Here is a 16,112-nt window from a genome sequence, read left to right on the forward strand (position 1 = left end):
AAATGATTCTAAGATGATAGGTTTTTTGGTTTTTTTTTTAATCTTGTTTTAAACTAGGCTAAATTACACAAATAAGAGATGCCTGGCAACTTTATATTTTGATAAATGAGTCAAGGTCTTTAGATGAGAAGAGGGACAGCGCTATGGGAGGTTTGAGAATATTTGGAACACTGGTGAATAGGATAGAGAATCACATAGGGAAAAGTAAAAAGATTGCCTTGCTACGTTTAGAAAGCAATTGAGATTAGATGTAATGGACACAATCGGCACTGTTGCATGATTTTATCCTTCTCGGTTCAGAGAAGGAGCAGAGGTAGCTCCATCATGAGGAATAATCCAGCCTTAGGGCTTGGCTTGGAAGGCATGAGCAACAGAAGAAATGGAGTAGGAATTCAAGAGGATAACAAATTGGAACAGTTCCCCAAGGACGAGGGTATTGAGAAGGGAGGAGGTCATAGCAAGAGTATGGGTGATGGCCCAGTAAAGTACTGAGGAGTGATGGTGAAGAATTATCCCTATTTTATAAGTAACAAAATAGACTCTGGCTCAAAATCACAAATGTAGCTAGTGGCATAGTTGAGGCTCACATGCAGGCCTGATTTCCAATGCACTAGTCTTTCTACATCTCTTGTATCTTTGTTCATGTGATCCTCCAGTTTTAGGTGGCAGCTAGCTGGCACAGTGAAGAGGGTACTGAATCTGAAGTCAAGAAGACAAATTCAAATCCTACATCAGACAGACACTTCCTATCTATGTGACCCTTGTGCTAGGGTTTTGTTTTTGCCTTTTTTGCCTTGGTTTCCTCAACCGTAAAATGGGTCTAATAGCAGCATATATATAAAGATAAAAACGAGATATTTGCAGTACTTTGCAGAATGCTGGCCACTGTAACTACTAACATTAACTTTGTGCCTGTCTTGTCTTCCCAAGTGTTTTTTTAAGATTCTTGAAGACATGGCATGGATTTTTTTCTGTGCTCAGCTTAGGGCTGGACACATAGTAGATACTCAGTAATTCTTTGAATGGTATGTGTAAGGGATAGTATATCTGTTTATTACGTCTGTGAGTGTGCATGTGTCTCTGAATTTGGGAACATATGCTTGCAAATGTGGGTTTGTTAGTCTGTTAGTATCTGCCCACTTTGTGTGTGTGTGTGTGTGTGTGTGTGTGTGTGTGTAGGTGGGGTGCCTTTGAGTGTGTATGAGTTTATGGATATGTCAACTATGTATGTTAGTATGCAGTGAATGGGTGTAGTGTTGTCTGTGTGTGGCTGACATTCATACAACATATTGGTATTGTCTCTGTGTGTGGTATGTCTGGGTCTGGGATGTGCATGCGTTTGTGTGTCAAGTTTCTGTGCAATTCGTCCATAAGGGGCAGGAAAAGATTTTACAGTATGTCTGGGTGTGGGATATGTGTGTGTGTGTGTGTGTGTGTGTGTGTGTGTGTGTGTGTGTGTGTGTGTGTGTGGAGGGGGGTTCTCAGTGTCTCTATAGGGTGTGCCTATCCATGTGTGTGTGGTGTCTGTCTGCTGTGTGCCCTCTGTCCCTTCATCTCCTCCCCACCCCCTTCAGCATCTGCTCTGCATTAGCTTGTCCCAGGCCTTGGCAGGCGCCAATGATTAAATCACCATCATTAAGCCGGGCCTGCCCCCCAGCAGCAGGGGGATGGGGGATCACTGCCAGCCCCCCAGGAGCCCCTCCCCTCAGAGGTGCCCGGAGAGACTTCCAAAGACACTCCCCAAGAGACTATGAGATTCCCTCAGAGAGAAGAGATCTGTTACTGAGGGGGCTGGAATGGAGAAAAGGAGGGAGGGTAGTTTGCAGATGGGGGAAACAAAAGGGAACAACCTAAAGGGAAAACGCTGAGATATATCGCTGATGAGAAAGAGAACAAGAGGGTGTGATACCTAGGGGCAGAACAATGGGGTGGGTCACTGAGGGGAGCCATTACTAGTGAAGGGGGTATCACTAATGGGGCAAATAACTGAGGGGGGAAACGAGATGAGGCCCAGAAGGCAACGCACCGAGGAGAAACAATCGCTTAGGGAGAAGCCCTGGGTAGTGATCCACATGCATGCAGTCCCAAATTGAATTGTGTTATCACCCTAACGGTTAGGACAGTTTATTTTCTTGTTTTGCCTTTATCGCCCCCACCCTGCTTAGGACAGTGCCTAGCACTTCGTCGGCGCTTAATAAATGCTTATTGATTCGAACTAGAGGAAATCTCCAGCAGATAGGCAGCATCAGAGGTGGGAGGGAGGGGGTCTCTGAGACCCCCTAGCGTGGCTACTGGAGGTGGGGGTCACATGAGAAGATCGTTATAGGGGCGATGCTGCAGCGAGCAGAGGAGGGGTAGGGGTTGGTCCGCCAGGGAATCCGGAGAGGACGGACACGGGACTACGACTACGCCCCGCGCGTCAAGGATTTGGCCGCGGGAGAGCTCAATCTCCGGCCACGGAGGGCCCTGTTTTCGGGAGCAGACGTTCGCCAGGCGCCCTACTCGTCCCGCGCTAGACTCGGCTAGGCTGGGGAGGATCCTCGGGGGGGAGCTGCTGGAAGAGACGCGGGTGCCCTTCTTCCCGGCCGCGGCAGCCTCCGGAAGACGTAGGCACCGCGGCATCCGCGGGGTCTGGCCCAGGGATGCGCGGCCTCGGCCTCTCTAGGGTAACGGGGCAGCTCGAAGCCCCCTCGGCAGCTCTGACGCCGAGCGAGGCGGGGTTAGGGGCGGGCCGAACTCAGGTGAGCACACGGGAGAGAGGGGTGGGGAACAGTGGGGCGGAGTACTGGGCGGGGCAACCAATCAGAAAAGGCCTAGGCCCCCTGTTGCCGGGAGACAGGCCCCGCCCAGCAGGCGGCACCGGAAGTGGCTGGCCGGGCTCAGCCTTTAAGATGGCGTCTCCTCAGGGGGGCCCGATGGCGATCGCGATGCGGCTGCGGAACCAACTTCAGTCGGTGTACAAGATGGACCCGCTGCGGAACGAGGTACGGAGACGGCAGGCTGGAGATGCCAGGCAGCGGGGAGAACCGAGGCCCTGAGGCCAGTGGGCTGCTGGGCAGCTGGCCCGATGCCCAATGCGCTTGCGCTGCGCCTGGGTACTGGATGCGCGTGCGTGGTGTTTGGAGAGGGGGGCGACCCCCGAGTATAACGCATGCGCTCCGCGACCCCCTCCCTCGCCCCCCTCCTTACGCCGAGAGCTCCGGTTGAGTGGCGAGCCCCCTGCTGGGCGGAGATGGGGGGCCCAGGGGTGGTGGTGGGGGAGGCATAGCCCGGGTGTGGAGCACTCGCCCATCTAAGGGTCGGACGGGGTAGCAGGGAGGGGGCCGGTAACACAAAGAGGTTTTCGTTGGACTGTCCTACGTCGGGTGTCAGGGTGGACACTTAGAAAGTCAGTGATGGTCAGTTTGGCTGCAGGAGGAAGTCCGAGTGAAGATCAAGGACTTGAACGAACACATCGTCTGCTGTCTGTGCGCCGGCTATTTTGTGGATGCCACGACCATCACGGAGTGTCTGCACACCTGTGAGGGTCCTCCCCACCCACTAGCCCACCCCACTCTGTGCCCTTCATGAGGGAGGGCAGCCCAGGGAACCCTGGATGGAGCTCCCTTTGGGGGGATCCTTCTTCCCGTATCCCTTACCAAGGACAAGGAGGGAGGGCAGGAGGAAGGCTGCAAAGTATATGACATCTCTCCCTCTATATAGTCTGTAAGAGTTGCATAGTGAAGTACCTGCAGACCAGCAAATACTGTCCGATGTGCAACATAAAAATTCACGAAACCCAACCGCTGCTCAACCTCAAACTTGACCGGGTCATGCAGGACATCGTGTACAAGCTGGTACCCGGCCTTCAGGACAGTGAGTGTCCTCTTCCCCACCCACCCCCTGCCCTCAGGGCAGTGAAAAAGCCCCCAGAAAAGCCAGGCATCCAACTTCACTGCCTAAATTTACCACTTAAAGCTTGGGCAAGTTTTGTTCCCACCCTGGGCCTCAGTTTCCCTCTCAGAGAAAAATGAGGGAGGTAGGCTAAATTTCTAAAGAGCCTTCCAGCTCTGACTTTTTATGACTCGAGAGCCAGCAGGACAGTGACAAATTTCATTTCCACTAGGATGTAAGTGCACATGTGAGGTTAGGCTATGAAGGATTAGGGGTAGTGACTAGGAATAGAGACTAAGGGTCTAACATGAATATCTGACACTCCCCTCCACTCAGGTGAGGAGAAAAGGATCCGGGAATTCTATCAGTCACGAGGCCTGGACCGAGTCACCCAACCCACTGGGGAAGGTGAGTATAGCCTCAGGAAAGGAAACCATCTCTTTCCCCAGCGTTTTCCATTTTTCCATCTCACATCTCACTCCCTTGTGATAGTCACCGTGTCTCTCCTAGAACCAGCCCCGGGTACCCTTGGCCTCCCCTACAACAGCTTTGACCATTCAAAAGCCCACTATTATCGTTACGATGAGCAGCTCAGCTTATGCCTAGAAAAACTAAGGTGAGGGGTGTGATTGGGGGGAGGGGGCATGGAAATGATGGTCTATCCCAAGTTTAGTGCAGAGTCGGGAGGGGGAAGGAAACCAGCTGATCTCCTCTATAAACAAAGATCTGAAGGAGAGGGGAAGCAGGGCCTGTAGTAAAAAAATGCCTAACCATTGTCTTTGTTCCCCCTTCTCCACAACAGCTCTGGCAAAGACAAAAATAAAAGCATTTTACAGGTAAGAGGGCTGAGGTGTGGAGCTCTCCCATCTTCCCATCCAAATAACCTAATAACACCTCAATTGCACTTATGTAATAATAGTAGCTCTCACATCTAAAGCACTTTAAGGTTTGCAAACTAAACTACAAAGTAATCCTGTAGAAGATTATATAGGTATCATCCCCATTACTCAGATGAGGGCACTTGGGAAGGGTCAGGATTTGAACTTGAGAGTTCTTGACTTGGAGTCCGTTGTTTTTTCTCTGTCTTCCCTCCCTGTCCAGCACAAGTTCGTCCGTTGTTCTGTCCGAGCTGAGGTTCGACATCTCAGGAGGGTCCTGTGTAGAAGGCTGATGCTAAACCCCCAACATGTGAGTTATTCTTCTAGGAAGAAGCTGTAAAAAAGTAGGTTGAGGGAGGAAGGGCTGAGGGGCTACCTGTCCTAGAGTGACCGTGACCGGGTCTCCCCTCTCCTCCCTCCAGGTACAGCTCCTGTTTGACAATGAAGTTCTCCCAGATCACATGACTATGAAACAGATTTGGCTTTCTCGATGGTTTGGCAAGGTAGGGAAGAGAAGGTTTGGGGGCAGTGAGGGACTAGACTGGATTGGAGGTGGGGTTTTATATAGGAAGATATTGGTTTTAGCTAGGAGAAAAGGGTGGTTGTTGGTTCAGGGAAGGAGGCTAAGGATGAAGGAATGTCGATAGTGTGTAACGGCCCTTCCCTCTTCTCTTCACTAGCCTGCACCCCTGCTCCTGCATTACAGCGTAAAGGAAAAAAGGAGGTAGAAGCTGGCCTCCCTCCCCCACCCCAGATATTTATGTGAGACCCACAGCGGTTTTATTTTTGAAATAAAAGCTGAAAAAGCACCATTGGCTCCTTGAACTCTCCTTCTTCCCATCCCTTTCACCTCCTTGACTGACATGGCCTCTCTTTCCTTGCCTTCCCTTCCCTCCCTTTCTTTCCCCTGCCTACCCACTCCATTCTCCCATTCATTATTCAGCAAATCTCAGTTACTTCTGCTGGACTGTGGGGAACTGAGTGGGCATCGAGGGATTGATGAGAGCCAACAAGCTGCCTTAGCAGGGCTGAGGGAAAATGGTGTGGAGAACTAAGGCCAGGGAGCAACCTCAAACACTCTCAGGGGAAAGTTAGAGTCTTGCAGGGTAGGGTGGGAAAGTGTCCAGGTGGGAGGACCCAAGGATATGACTGGAGAAGAGGAGGGGGTGAGCCCTTTGTCAGGAAGTTGGGGAGCCCAGTCTGACACCTCTGGAGAGCCATAGCCATCCCTTCCCCCATGCTCTTCAGAGAGGCTCCAACCTCTAGACGAGGATCTTCTTTGTGTCTTTCATCGGCAGGGGGGTGGGGGAAAGATTTGGCCAAGCTCTTGCTTTGGCAGCTGTTCCCTCCCCACCGCCACTGATTCAGACCAGCTGTAGGGTCAGCTGGGCCCCCCATTCTACCAACCTCCTTTATTCCCCTGCAACAAGTACCCCATGGTGTGTCTTCATCTCAGGACCTGTGGATGGGCCTTGTGCTCTGGGTCCCAGAGATCTCAGAACTCCTTTGGGGTCCAGGCTTGGTCAAAGGAATGGCAGAAAGAAAAGGGACCTGGAGCCCTCGCCACAGGCTCTGTACTACACTGTTCTCCCCTTTGTCTGGCCGGGTAGCTTCTTCTAGGAAGCTCGGGGAAAGATTGTAAGAAGAGAGCCCTGGTTGCCGTCTGTCCTCAGCTCTCTGCCTTCCCTCTCCCTCCCCCCCCCCAGCTGTTCCCAGCTGTCGGGGATGAAGGTGACTCCTCCCCTGCCCTTGCCCTCCCCCTGGTGTCCTCAGGAGACCAAAAAGTAAAAGCGTATGTAACACATATGGACACATGCACTGTGTTGGGGAGAGAACCCTGGGAGAACCTGAAGCTGTGGGTCTTGGCTGTGTAGACCTTGTTCCAATCACTTCCTATTTTTCTAGGCCTCATTTTTCCCATAGATAATAGCCAAAAGTTAGTCCATTTAAGCTTCGCAAACTGTTTTAAGGGTTTCATTTGATCTCTACATCTCTACATCTCAAAACCGTGAAAGTACCCACCAGGGCACTTGGGGCTTATGCCAACATTTACAAACACAAAGAGCATAATGTTTCTAGGCCTCGGTTTTCTCCATTGCTCCAATGCTTCTGCCAGCATTCCCCCTACTTTCAAAAGAAATTTAGGGGTAGCTGGGTAGCTCAGTGGAGTGAGAGTCAGGCCTAGAGACAGGAGGTCCTAGGTTCAAACCCGGCCTCAGCCACTTCCCAGCTGTGTGACCCTGGGCAAGTCACTTGACCCCTATTGCCCACCCTTACCACTCTTCCACCTATGAGACAATACACCGAAGTACAAGGGTTTAAAAAAAAAAAAAAAGAAATACCATCTGGATATCACTTTTAGGTTTACAAAAGAGCTAGTATACAGATTATTCTGGATTTTCTAGTGGGGAAATGGGTTCGAGAGAGGGAAGGTGATTTGTCACAGTGAGAGCTAGATCCAAATTTTCCTCCCGAGTCTGAGGGTTTTGTGCTATCTGTCTTTGGAAATATAGCGAAAAGGAGAGGGAAAGAACTGGGATGAGGAAACTGGACCAGGAGTGAGACTTTTCTAAGGCACATCTCCAATGAGTCTTGACCTTGATGTGAATTCTGTTTAACAATATCTGACATGAAGACAAATGAGAGCCTATCCGCCCTCCGATGGGTTTATCCCAAACTCCAGAGGAATATAGAAAAGTGACTAACTGGAGGTGGGCCCAAATTAGCTTAGGAATTATTGCCTGAGCTGCATTTGCAGAGGAGGCATGGTGACGACACACAGAAACTCGGTGATGATGGTAAGAGGCCTCTACAAGGTTGAGATGAGGCGATCAGTCTTCAGGAATACATTGGATCAGTGATGGTTTGCTCTGGATAACTGAGGTATAGTTGGGTTAAGCCAGTGGTTTCCAAACTTTTTTGGCCTACCGCCCCCTTTCCAGAAAAAATATTACTTAGCACCCTGGAAATTAATTTTTTTAAATTTTAATAGCAATTAATAGAAAAGATAAATGCACCTGTGGCCATCACCGCCTCCCTGGATTGCTGCTGCGCCCACTTTGGGAATCACTGGGTTAAGGGATGATGTTTAGCTCTCCATTGATGGGATGGTAGAGAAGTGAGAAGGGTGAAGGATGAGCTGGAAAAGAGTAGGCAGTGTTTGGGGGGGGCTCTTAGTGCTGGGGCTGTGACCAGATGGTGAGGTGCTGCTCTCCAGCTTGGGAAGTCTGACAGAGATGTTTTGGGTGGGGGCTGAATCAGTAACAGAGTAGGGATCAAAAATGGGATCTGAGGTCCATGATGAGTGCCAGGCTGTGAGATGGTTGATGGGATGTGTGAAAAGGAGCGTGTGGGTCACTAAAGGGCGATGTAGGAGAGGTCATGGAACAAGTTTGTGGTGGTGGTCACAGGGGATGAGGGTGTTTTCAGCACTGAAGTTCATGAAGCATCATGGGGGGTGGGGGTCAGTGACCATACTGACCAGGGACTGGAGTGGTATGTTGTGACAGGGAGTGAAGTTGGGGGTAGTGATGAGTGTCAGGTTATGGGAGGATCTTCAGTTGGTTTCACTCCCTGCCCTCTCCCCTACGAGAGGGACCTTCTCAATTTCCCATGGTGGGGGGGGGGGAGTGACCTCTGAGCCCTGAGGTTTAATCTCCCTCATTAATCACTCACCCCTCTCTCCTCCCCCAACCCCTTCTCCAATGGATCCGGTTTCTCTCTGGCTCCTTGACCTGGGGCCAGCAAGAGGCTGGAGGTCGGGGGTTTGGGGGGAGACTGAGAAATCCCTTCAATGGCCCCTCACCAGTCCCAGGGGAGACTCTCTTCTTGAGAAATGGGGCACCTCCCTTTCTGTGTGAGCTGTCTGGCTGTGTTTCTGTGCATTCTTTATCTTCTGTCCCGATGTCTACTGGTCTTTACTGGGCCCATGACTATCTTTGTTGCTCAGGTTCTGTGTGTCTACTTTTATCTTTCTCTTTGTTGATGGCTCTCTGTTGGCCCGTTTCTGTATGAGCCTTTCTAGCTCAAAAAATGGAGTATTTTTGTACATCTGTCTCTAGTCTGTGTCTTAGTTTCTATTGCATACATGCCTTTCCAGGTGTCTCTCATTGTTGGAGGCTGTTTTTTTTGGGGGGGTCTCTTTTTCCCCCATCCCCAATCCAAATCTCTTCACCATTTTCTTATTCTCTGCATCTCCACCCCTCCCACCACTACCCAGGGGACAGGCTAACCCCATTACCTGAGACAGGCACTGAGAGAGGGAGGGGGAGGAGGAGGGGGGGAGAGAGAGAGAGAAGGAAAGAAAAAGCAAAAATGGAAAAGCCCCCGGCTTGAAAGCCAGTTCTTATCTGGGGTGACAGATGTGAGTTTGCTTCAGCCCTCAGACTCAGGAGATCACACCCCACTTTTCTCAAGTCTTCTTCCTTACCCTTGAGCACTGTTTACATCTTAGACTGTCAGACTGAGAAACTATGGCTCCCGATCAGGCTCAGGGCAAGATGTCACCCCTCCAACTTGATTCTCCCCAGGTACCTGGGACCTCTGGGGACAGGAATGCATCAGAAGATCAGCAGGGTGGTCTGATAAAGGGACCCAGATAAAGAGGGACGAAGGAAGGAAGAAAGGAAGGGAGAGAGAGAGAGAGAGAGAGAGAGAGAGAGAGAGAGAGAGGAAGGAAGGAAGGAAGGAAGGAAGGAAGGAAGGAAGGAAGGAAGGAAGGAAGAAAGAAAGAAAGAAAGAAAGAAAGAAAGAAAGAAAGAAAGAAAGAAAGAAAGAAAGAAAGAAAGAAAGAAAGAAAGAAAGAAAGAAAAAGAAAGAAAGAGAGAGAGAGAGAAAGAAAGAAAAAGAGAGAAAGAAAGAAAAAGAGAGAAAGAAAGAAAAAGAGAAAGGAAAGAAGTAAAGAAAGAAAAGAAAAGAAAGAAGGGAGGAAGGAAGGAGAGCTTGTGAGCAAAGGAGTCAGGTAGATGGATGGCAGCATCGGAGGCAGATTTTGGCTTGTGTGTGAGTTGGGTTTTTGAAAATGTCTATTGTAGATACAAATGTGTAAGAGGTGTGCTGTGAGTGTGCACTTAGGAGTTATGTGTCCATGTTGTGTATGCTTGGGGGAGTTTTGCGTTGTGCCTAGGAGGTGTGTGTTTTCTACCTTAGCCTCTCGGTGGAGTTGAAAGAGAAGGGATTCCAGGAATGAGGGTTGGGGCTGGGAGGAGAGGCACACGGAGACTCTCCCGGGACCCACTTTAATTACAGATTAAGTGAAACAGCATCGATGGGACAGACATTGATTTGAGCGAAGAAAGGCAGCTCCCAGCCTAGCCAGGGGAGGGGATGGGAAGCGAGGTGTGCGTGCGGAGGCGGGGGTCTCCCCTCCGACATTGAGTAACCTGTGAAGAGGTGCGAGAATCACCTCAGTCGGCCTGCACACTTGGGTTCATTCTAATCTTTGACCATTAGTCGCCAGTGTGTCCATTGTGTGTCTATTCAACCACGCAGTTGTGTATATGTGTACGGTTGCGTATGTGTTTGCGGTCTGTCTGTCTTTGTGTCTGTGTGCATCGGGCTCAGTGTGCGTCCTTGAGGTCTTTAGGGAACTGTCAGGCTCTTCTCAAGGAATGCTGCAGCTCCAGGGTGCCCCGATGCCTCGGGTCCCTGTCCCTGCCTTCATCCCTGAATGTGTGGCGGGGCAGAAAGCAATGCTGGAATGAGCGCAGCCCGGGCTCACCCCCTCTGTCGCGGAACGAGGGACACAGACCTCTGCAACACACAGTCACCGACACACTCCCCAAAGGGGGCAGAAGAATGACCTGGAGAGAGGCGCTACCAACCCCGGGGAGGGGAGGGAAAGGGAAATGGACGTGCAAGCAGGAGACCCGGAGACCCGGAGACCCCGCAGCCAGAACCCGCCGCAGAGGAAGGAGCAGCTGCGAAGCGGCAGGCAGGAGTTTCACGAATCCCTTGGTTTTTCCGAAGGGACAGGGGCTCAGCGACTCCCAGAAACAGAAGCCACCTCCGAGGTGGGGATGGAGGGGACACTGGTCTAAAGTGAGGGGATTCAGAGGTCTGCCTTCTGTCCCAGGGAGTAGCTTGACCCGCAGCCTGCGCAGTGTGTTTGGTGCGATTGTGAATATAATTTGGCGTGTGAGAGGGAGGACTGGAGATTGTTGTGCCTTCTTAAGCCGGGTGAAGGCTCTGGAGGCGAGGGAGCAATAGGCTGAGAGTAGGAGGCTTTGGGATTCAGACAGAGCAACTGAGGGACCCCCACGAACCTGGCTCTCTGCTGGGAAGGAGCTAAGCCAGGGGGGCTCCAAGCCCTCCCTGCCGTCCTGAGGCCTAGGAGGATTCCATTGTAATTCGCCTGAGGCGGGTCTCTGCTAGGTCGACAATGCTAGGAGTCAATGCCCTGACTCTGGCCAGAGAAGAGCAGTGAGGAGCTTTTGCCAGGTATGGGTGTGTGACTGTCCAGCTCCATCCCCCCCCCATGTCTTTTTGTGTATGTGTTCATGTGTGAGGGCTCTTGGGGGACAGTAATATTCCTGAGTCAGACACCTACATCAATCTGAGGCTTTGAGGTCCTGGAGTGAGTGACTCCAGGCTTTGGGGCTCAGTCTAGCCTCTGAAAGCTTGGTTCAGGCCAGACCCCTAGCCCTGGGGTGGCCAGGTCAGTTTCTGCCTTATATAGAAGGCCCCTTCTCTATCTGAAGCATTAGGCTGGCCAGGGGGAGCTCCCATTCATTATAGAGCCAGAACTAGAGAGACCCACGCTCTGTGGGAAGCCTGGACTGCCCTCACCTTGGAGCATCAGGGTTGTTTGTGGCTCTCTGTCCCTGCCCCTTTGTAGCACTGGGTTTCAAATCTGGGGGGGGGTGTGGACAGACTCTTCGAGGGTCCTCTTCTAGCACCCAACCCACCACTTCATCCTCCGACTACTTGTCCCATTTTGGGGGGGTCTCCAAGTTGGTCCTGTAATTGTTTTGTGAGATGGGATAGATACTGAGTCCCAGGTCTTGAGACAGTCTAGAACAGAAGTCAGAACCTTGGGAAGTCTAGTGTGCAGCCTCCAGAGCCCCAGGGAGCCAGTTCTGAAAGTTGGGATTGGGGGAAGAGGAGAGGGGTATTACATGTCTGGGAAATGGGATCAGAATAACAGGAAAGGAAGGGATAGAAAACAAGAAGAAAGAAGAGGTAGAACCGACAGGGCTTGGGGATGGGGAGGAGTACTGGGCCTGGGGCCCAAGCAGTGAAGAGTGGAACTGAAAGAAATGGGACAGTACCAAAGGAAGAGGATTGAATAGGCAGAATGTCCATGGGTTCCCCTCACCTGCCTCCTCCATTAGGTTCAGCCCTTCACCCCCAACCCCCACCCTTGGCTCAGCCAGCCCTGAGCAATCTCTGTTCCCAGGGTCTGAGAAGGAGTGCTCCCTACTGGCCAGGTGGTGGAGCCTCGGACCTCCTCTGTTTGCTGGGCCCAGCCATGGCGGATCTATTGGGCCTGAACAGTGCCCCTACTCCCTACCCCCTCATTCCCAATCACTCCCAGCCCAGTCATTCCCATCGCCTTATGGACCCATTCTCTCAGTGGAGCTGGAGAGGAAGGTAGATTTAGTAGAGTTGAGTGCACAGAGAAGGGGAGCTAGAACCAGAGGCAGGGAGGGTGGCAGATGCAGCTGCCCCCTAGGTCTAGTCACAGCTGGATCCAGCCCCCTCTTCCTTCACAGCTGGTTTCAACGCCCCCCCCCCCCAACTTCTGCGCTGGGAACTTTTAAAAGCCCTTGAGGCCGCGGAAGGAAAAACCCTTTTATCGCCCGCAGTTTTATGGGCCAGAGAGGCTGCTCCCATTACGGATCTGGGGCCCAGGCTGGACAGCGGTGAGGGGCACGGTAGGGGGGACTGGGTCTGGGGATTAAGGGACAGGGGTGAGGGCTGGAAGAGTAAGGAAGCTGGCTGGAAAGGAGAAAAGAGCCGCTAGGCCCTAGGCAGTGGCCACAGGAGAACAGGAATCAGAGGAGGGCTGTGGAAGGGGTGCTTTGGGGGTAGTGCAGTGTCCCATCCCGTGGCGTCGCCGAAGGGTGCTTGGACTAGGTCACTTCCTCAGCCCGCGTCAGGGTCACCTGGGCCCCAGCCTGAGGCGGGTGGACGATCAGATGAGTTGGGGGATCCTTGACGTGGGGGTGGGTCTGGAGGAAGGAGACGGGCCCCGGAGCTAGGGGGCCGCCGCAAGCTCCGCCCCCCCACCCACCCAGTTGCCGCCTCCGGCCCCGCAGTCCTTTAAGGCAGGGCTAAGGCTCTGCCGGCAGGCCCGAGTAAGGGAAAGAAGCTGCTCCAGGCTTGCCCAGCACCGTCTTCTGGGCTTAGATCGGGGCCCCGGGGGGCGGTGAGGGGCGGTCCCGGGGCCCGGGGCCCAGAGCATGAGCCGAGGAGCGGAGGAGGTGGGGGAGGAGGAGGAAGAAGCGGAGGCGCGGAGCTGGCGGCCCCGGCAGCGGGGACCCCTTGGCCCGGGGCCCCCGACATGACCTCAGCCCAGGAGCCCGGGCCGCCGCCCGCCGCCTCCAATAAGCCGCTGACGCCCTTCAGCATAGCTGACATCCTGGGCCCATCAACCCGTCCGACCCCAGCCCCAGCCCCAGTGCCGGCCCGGGGCCCTACTTCGCCTCTCTGCGCCCTAGAAGAGCTGGCCAGTAAGACGTTCCGCAGGCTCGACGGCAGTGTCTTGCAAGCGGCCGAAGGTACGCGGTCAGATGCTTAGCTGGGGTTACAGTTAGAGGGACGGCAGGCGGGAGGGGGCTTGGTTGGGGTTCTTAAACTGCTTTGCTTGTTACTGCGCCTCCCTGCTACAACCTTCTCCTACAGCTCCTACTTTCTCCTTTTTTCTACACCGTTTCCTCTCTGTCCATTCCCAAATCCCTTCTTCTTCCCCCAAATTTTCCTCCCGATTCCCCTTTTTTCTAGACCTCCTTTCTCTTCCCTCCTTCCCCCTTTTCCCTCCTTTCTCTTTCCCCTGGTATCTCCTTCTCTCCTGACCTCCTCTACTTTCCCCTCGATCCTCACCCCCTTTTCTCTCTTTCCCTGGAGTTCCTTTCTCCCCTGATTCCTTTCCTGGATCTGTTCTTTTCTCCCCCCTGGCTCTCCTCTTTCCTCCGCCTTATTGAGCCTCCTCTTTCATTCACTGCCTCCCCTTTAATTGGTTCACCCCCTCTTCCAACACCCTCCCCTTCTCCAGTCCGGCTCCATCGAAAACGTGGGCCGCGAAGAGCCTCCTCCTGGGTGAGCTGGCCTCGAATTGCCTAGGGTCGCTTTTTCCTCTCCCCTGTGTTCCAGGGATCTGGCCAGGTCCCCATCAGGTCTTATTCCGTCCTTACTTCTTCGGCCCGGACTCGGTCCCACCAAAGCCTGCCCTAACTGCGCTTCCCTCTGGACAGTTCCGACCCTTGGAAAATGCCCTGGCGCCCATATGGACACGAGCGCATACACGCACACAACACACACAACCACACAATCGCAACCACACTGAACCTAGGGAGGAACAATCATATGGGGGGACTCACTGCTCCTGTTAATCTGTGTACTGCGGCAGAGATAATAGAGATCCTGTAGGGCTGAGAAAGACAAAGGGACAGATCGAGACAGAAGAGGAAGAAAGAGCAAGAGCAGGAGATCTAACCCAGTTTGGGATCCGCCTTCGCCTCTTCCCAGGCCTGTAGGGTTCAGAGACTTCAGGCTCATTCCTCCCCCGCTGTGTTTGTGTCTCCACCGCTCCGGCCCCTGCAGAGACCCGTTTGGCTACCCGGAGGTGGAGGAGGGGCACGGGAAAGGTGTGAGCCAAACCATTGGGATAATAAGGGGGGCCTGGGAAAGGCACCGAGGTCCTCAGAGGAGCTCCCAGGCCTGGGGGAAGGCCATAGGGTTAGATCCCTGGTCTCTTTTCACTCACCTGGCTTGGAAGCCCAGGGCAGTCCCATCATCCAGTTCTTCACTTCTCTCTCACTCATCTCTATCCTACAAAACTTCCTTTTCAAAACCGTCTGGACCTCCAAAAGCCTGCTCCCCATTTCCTTGTTGCCTTGTCTGTTCTTCCCATCTCCTTTCTCCCAGCTCCCTTCCTCTTTGTGCCTCCCACTCTAATTCTAACCCTAACCCTGCCTCAGACCCTCAGTTCTAGTTCTACACCCTTCTGACCTTCGTCTCAGTCATCGCAGACACCTTGGTATGGTCCCAATCAATCAAACCATCAACAAGTCTTTCCAGTGAATACTCTCGACCCTTTCCCTCCCTTCCCCCCGCCAGGACCTCGCATTAGCCTCCCGGCCTAAGCTCGGACCTTGCCTCAGGGAATTCATAGATCACCACCCCCCTTTCCCGAGTTAAAGCTCGGCTCACCCCTTGGGACCCAGAGAGCTTCCAGATTCTGAGCCAGGGTCAGCCTTGTCGATGCGGACAAGGTCCGAAGTTCACTCCACTCCGCTTGTCCGAAGAGTGCTGCAAGGCCGACCTGTCTGCTCTCCGGGAGGTCCTGGCCTAGACTTGATCACACCGCTGCTCCTTCCTGTTACTGCAGGTCGGGAGGCACTGAGCCCGCTGAGCCCCAAGCCTGTGACCCGAAGGCGTCGGAAGTCCCGTACAGCGTTCACCGCGCAGCAGGTGCTGGAACTGGAGAGGCGCTTCGTCTTCCAGAAGTACCTGGCTCCAGCTGAGCGGGACGGGCTGGCAGCTCGGCTGGGCCTGGCCAATGCCCAAGTCATCACTTGGTTCCAAAATCGCCGGGCCAAGCTCAAGAGAGACGTGGAGGAGATGAAGGCGGACGTAGCCTCCTTGCGTTCGCTGCCGCCCGCAGCTCTTCGCCGGTTGAGCCTGTCTCTGCCAGAATCAGGCTCTAGTCCTCCGGTTCAGCCAGAACCCAGCCCTGAACCTAGGCAGGAGCTTTCAGATGAGGAGATCCAAGTGGACGATTGAAGAAAGGCTGGCCCCTTGCCAGCAACCTGAGGGCTAGCCCGATGTTAGACTCTTTTGAGACCCACGTTTACCCACTGCGCTAGCTCAAACAGTTTAGGTCCCTGAGACTTTCATTGCCCAGTTTTCCCCACACTGTTCCTCTTCCATTCGTGGTCCCCCACTCCTAGCCTCTACTACCCAATCCTCCATTCTTTGGGGTCATCCGATTACTCCACCATTTAATCCTACAGTGAGGGTGTGGGGCAAGATGGCACAGTCCATCCTGCCACTCTCCATTTTTCCAGGCTCTCGATCACTGCTCAAAGGCCTTCCCGCTCCCCTTTTTCCAGTCCCAGGGAGGGAGGGATCGCAGACACATCTACCGAGCTAGTTTCTTTACTTCCCACTCTTGTTCCTGGAATATCCCGGGTTCCTCAC

At 53.2% G+C, this 16,112-nt stretch overlaps 2 protein-coding genes across 3 annotated transcripts; both read left to right on the forward strand.

Moving 5' to 3' along the window:
- The first annotated feature begins 2,886 nt into the window (after nucleotides 1-2,886).
- On the forward strand, nucleotides 2,887-5,562 carry PCGF1 (polycomb group ring finger 1). 2 transcript variants are annotated; one of them, XM_044680827.1, is made up of 9 exons: nucleotides 2,887-2,984; nucleotides 3,415-3,520; nucleotides 3,703-3,855; nucleotides 4,210-4,281; nucleotides 4,366-4,489; nucleotides 4,676-4,709; nucleotides 4,975-5,061; nucleotides 5,174-5,254; nucleotides 5,432-5,562. In XM_044680827.1, exons 1-9 carry the CDS (start codon nucleotides 2,892-2,894, stop codon nucleotides 5,477-5,479), a joined length of 798 nt encoding a protein of 265 aa, XP_044536762.1. In that variant the 5' UTR covers nucleotides 2,887-2,891; the 3' UTR covers nucleotides 5,480-5,562. The 2 variants fall into 2 exon arrangements, with proteins under 2 accessions (XP_044536762.1, XP_044536764.1); XM_044680829.1 differs by having other exon boundaries at nucleotides 4,384-4,489.
- A 7,692-nt stretch (nucleotides 5,563-13,254) lies between these two features.
- Nucleotides 13,255-15,695, forward strand: LBX2 (ladybird homeobox 2). The gene is made up of 2 exons (XM_044681791.1): nucleotides 13,255-13,471; nucleotides 15,301-15,695. The coding sequence occupies exons 1-2, from the start codon at nucleotides 13,255-13,257 to the stop codon at nucleotides 15,693-15,695; spliced, it is 612 nt and encodes a 203-aa protein (XP_044537726.1).
- Nucleotides 15,696-16,112: the final 417 nt, after the last annotated feature.

This window comes from Gracilinanus agilis, chromosome 6 (assembly GCF_016433145.1).
Source record: "Gracilinanus agilis isolate LMUSP501 chromosome 6, AgileGrace, whole genome shotgun sequence".
NCBI lineage: Eukaryota > Metazoa > Chordata > Mammalia > Didelphimorphia > Didelphidae > Gracilinanus > Gracilinanus agilis.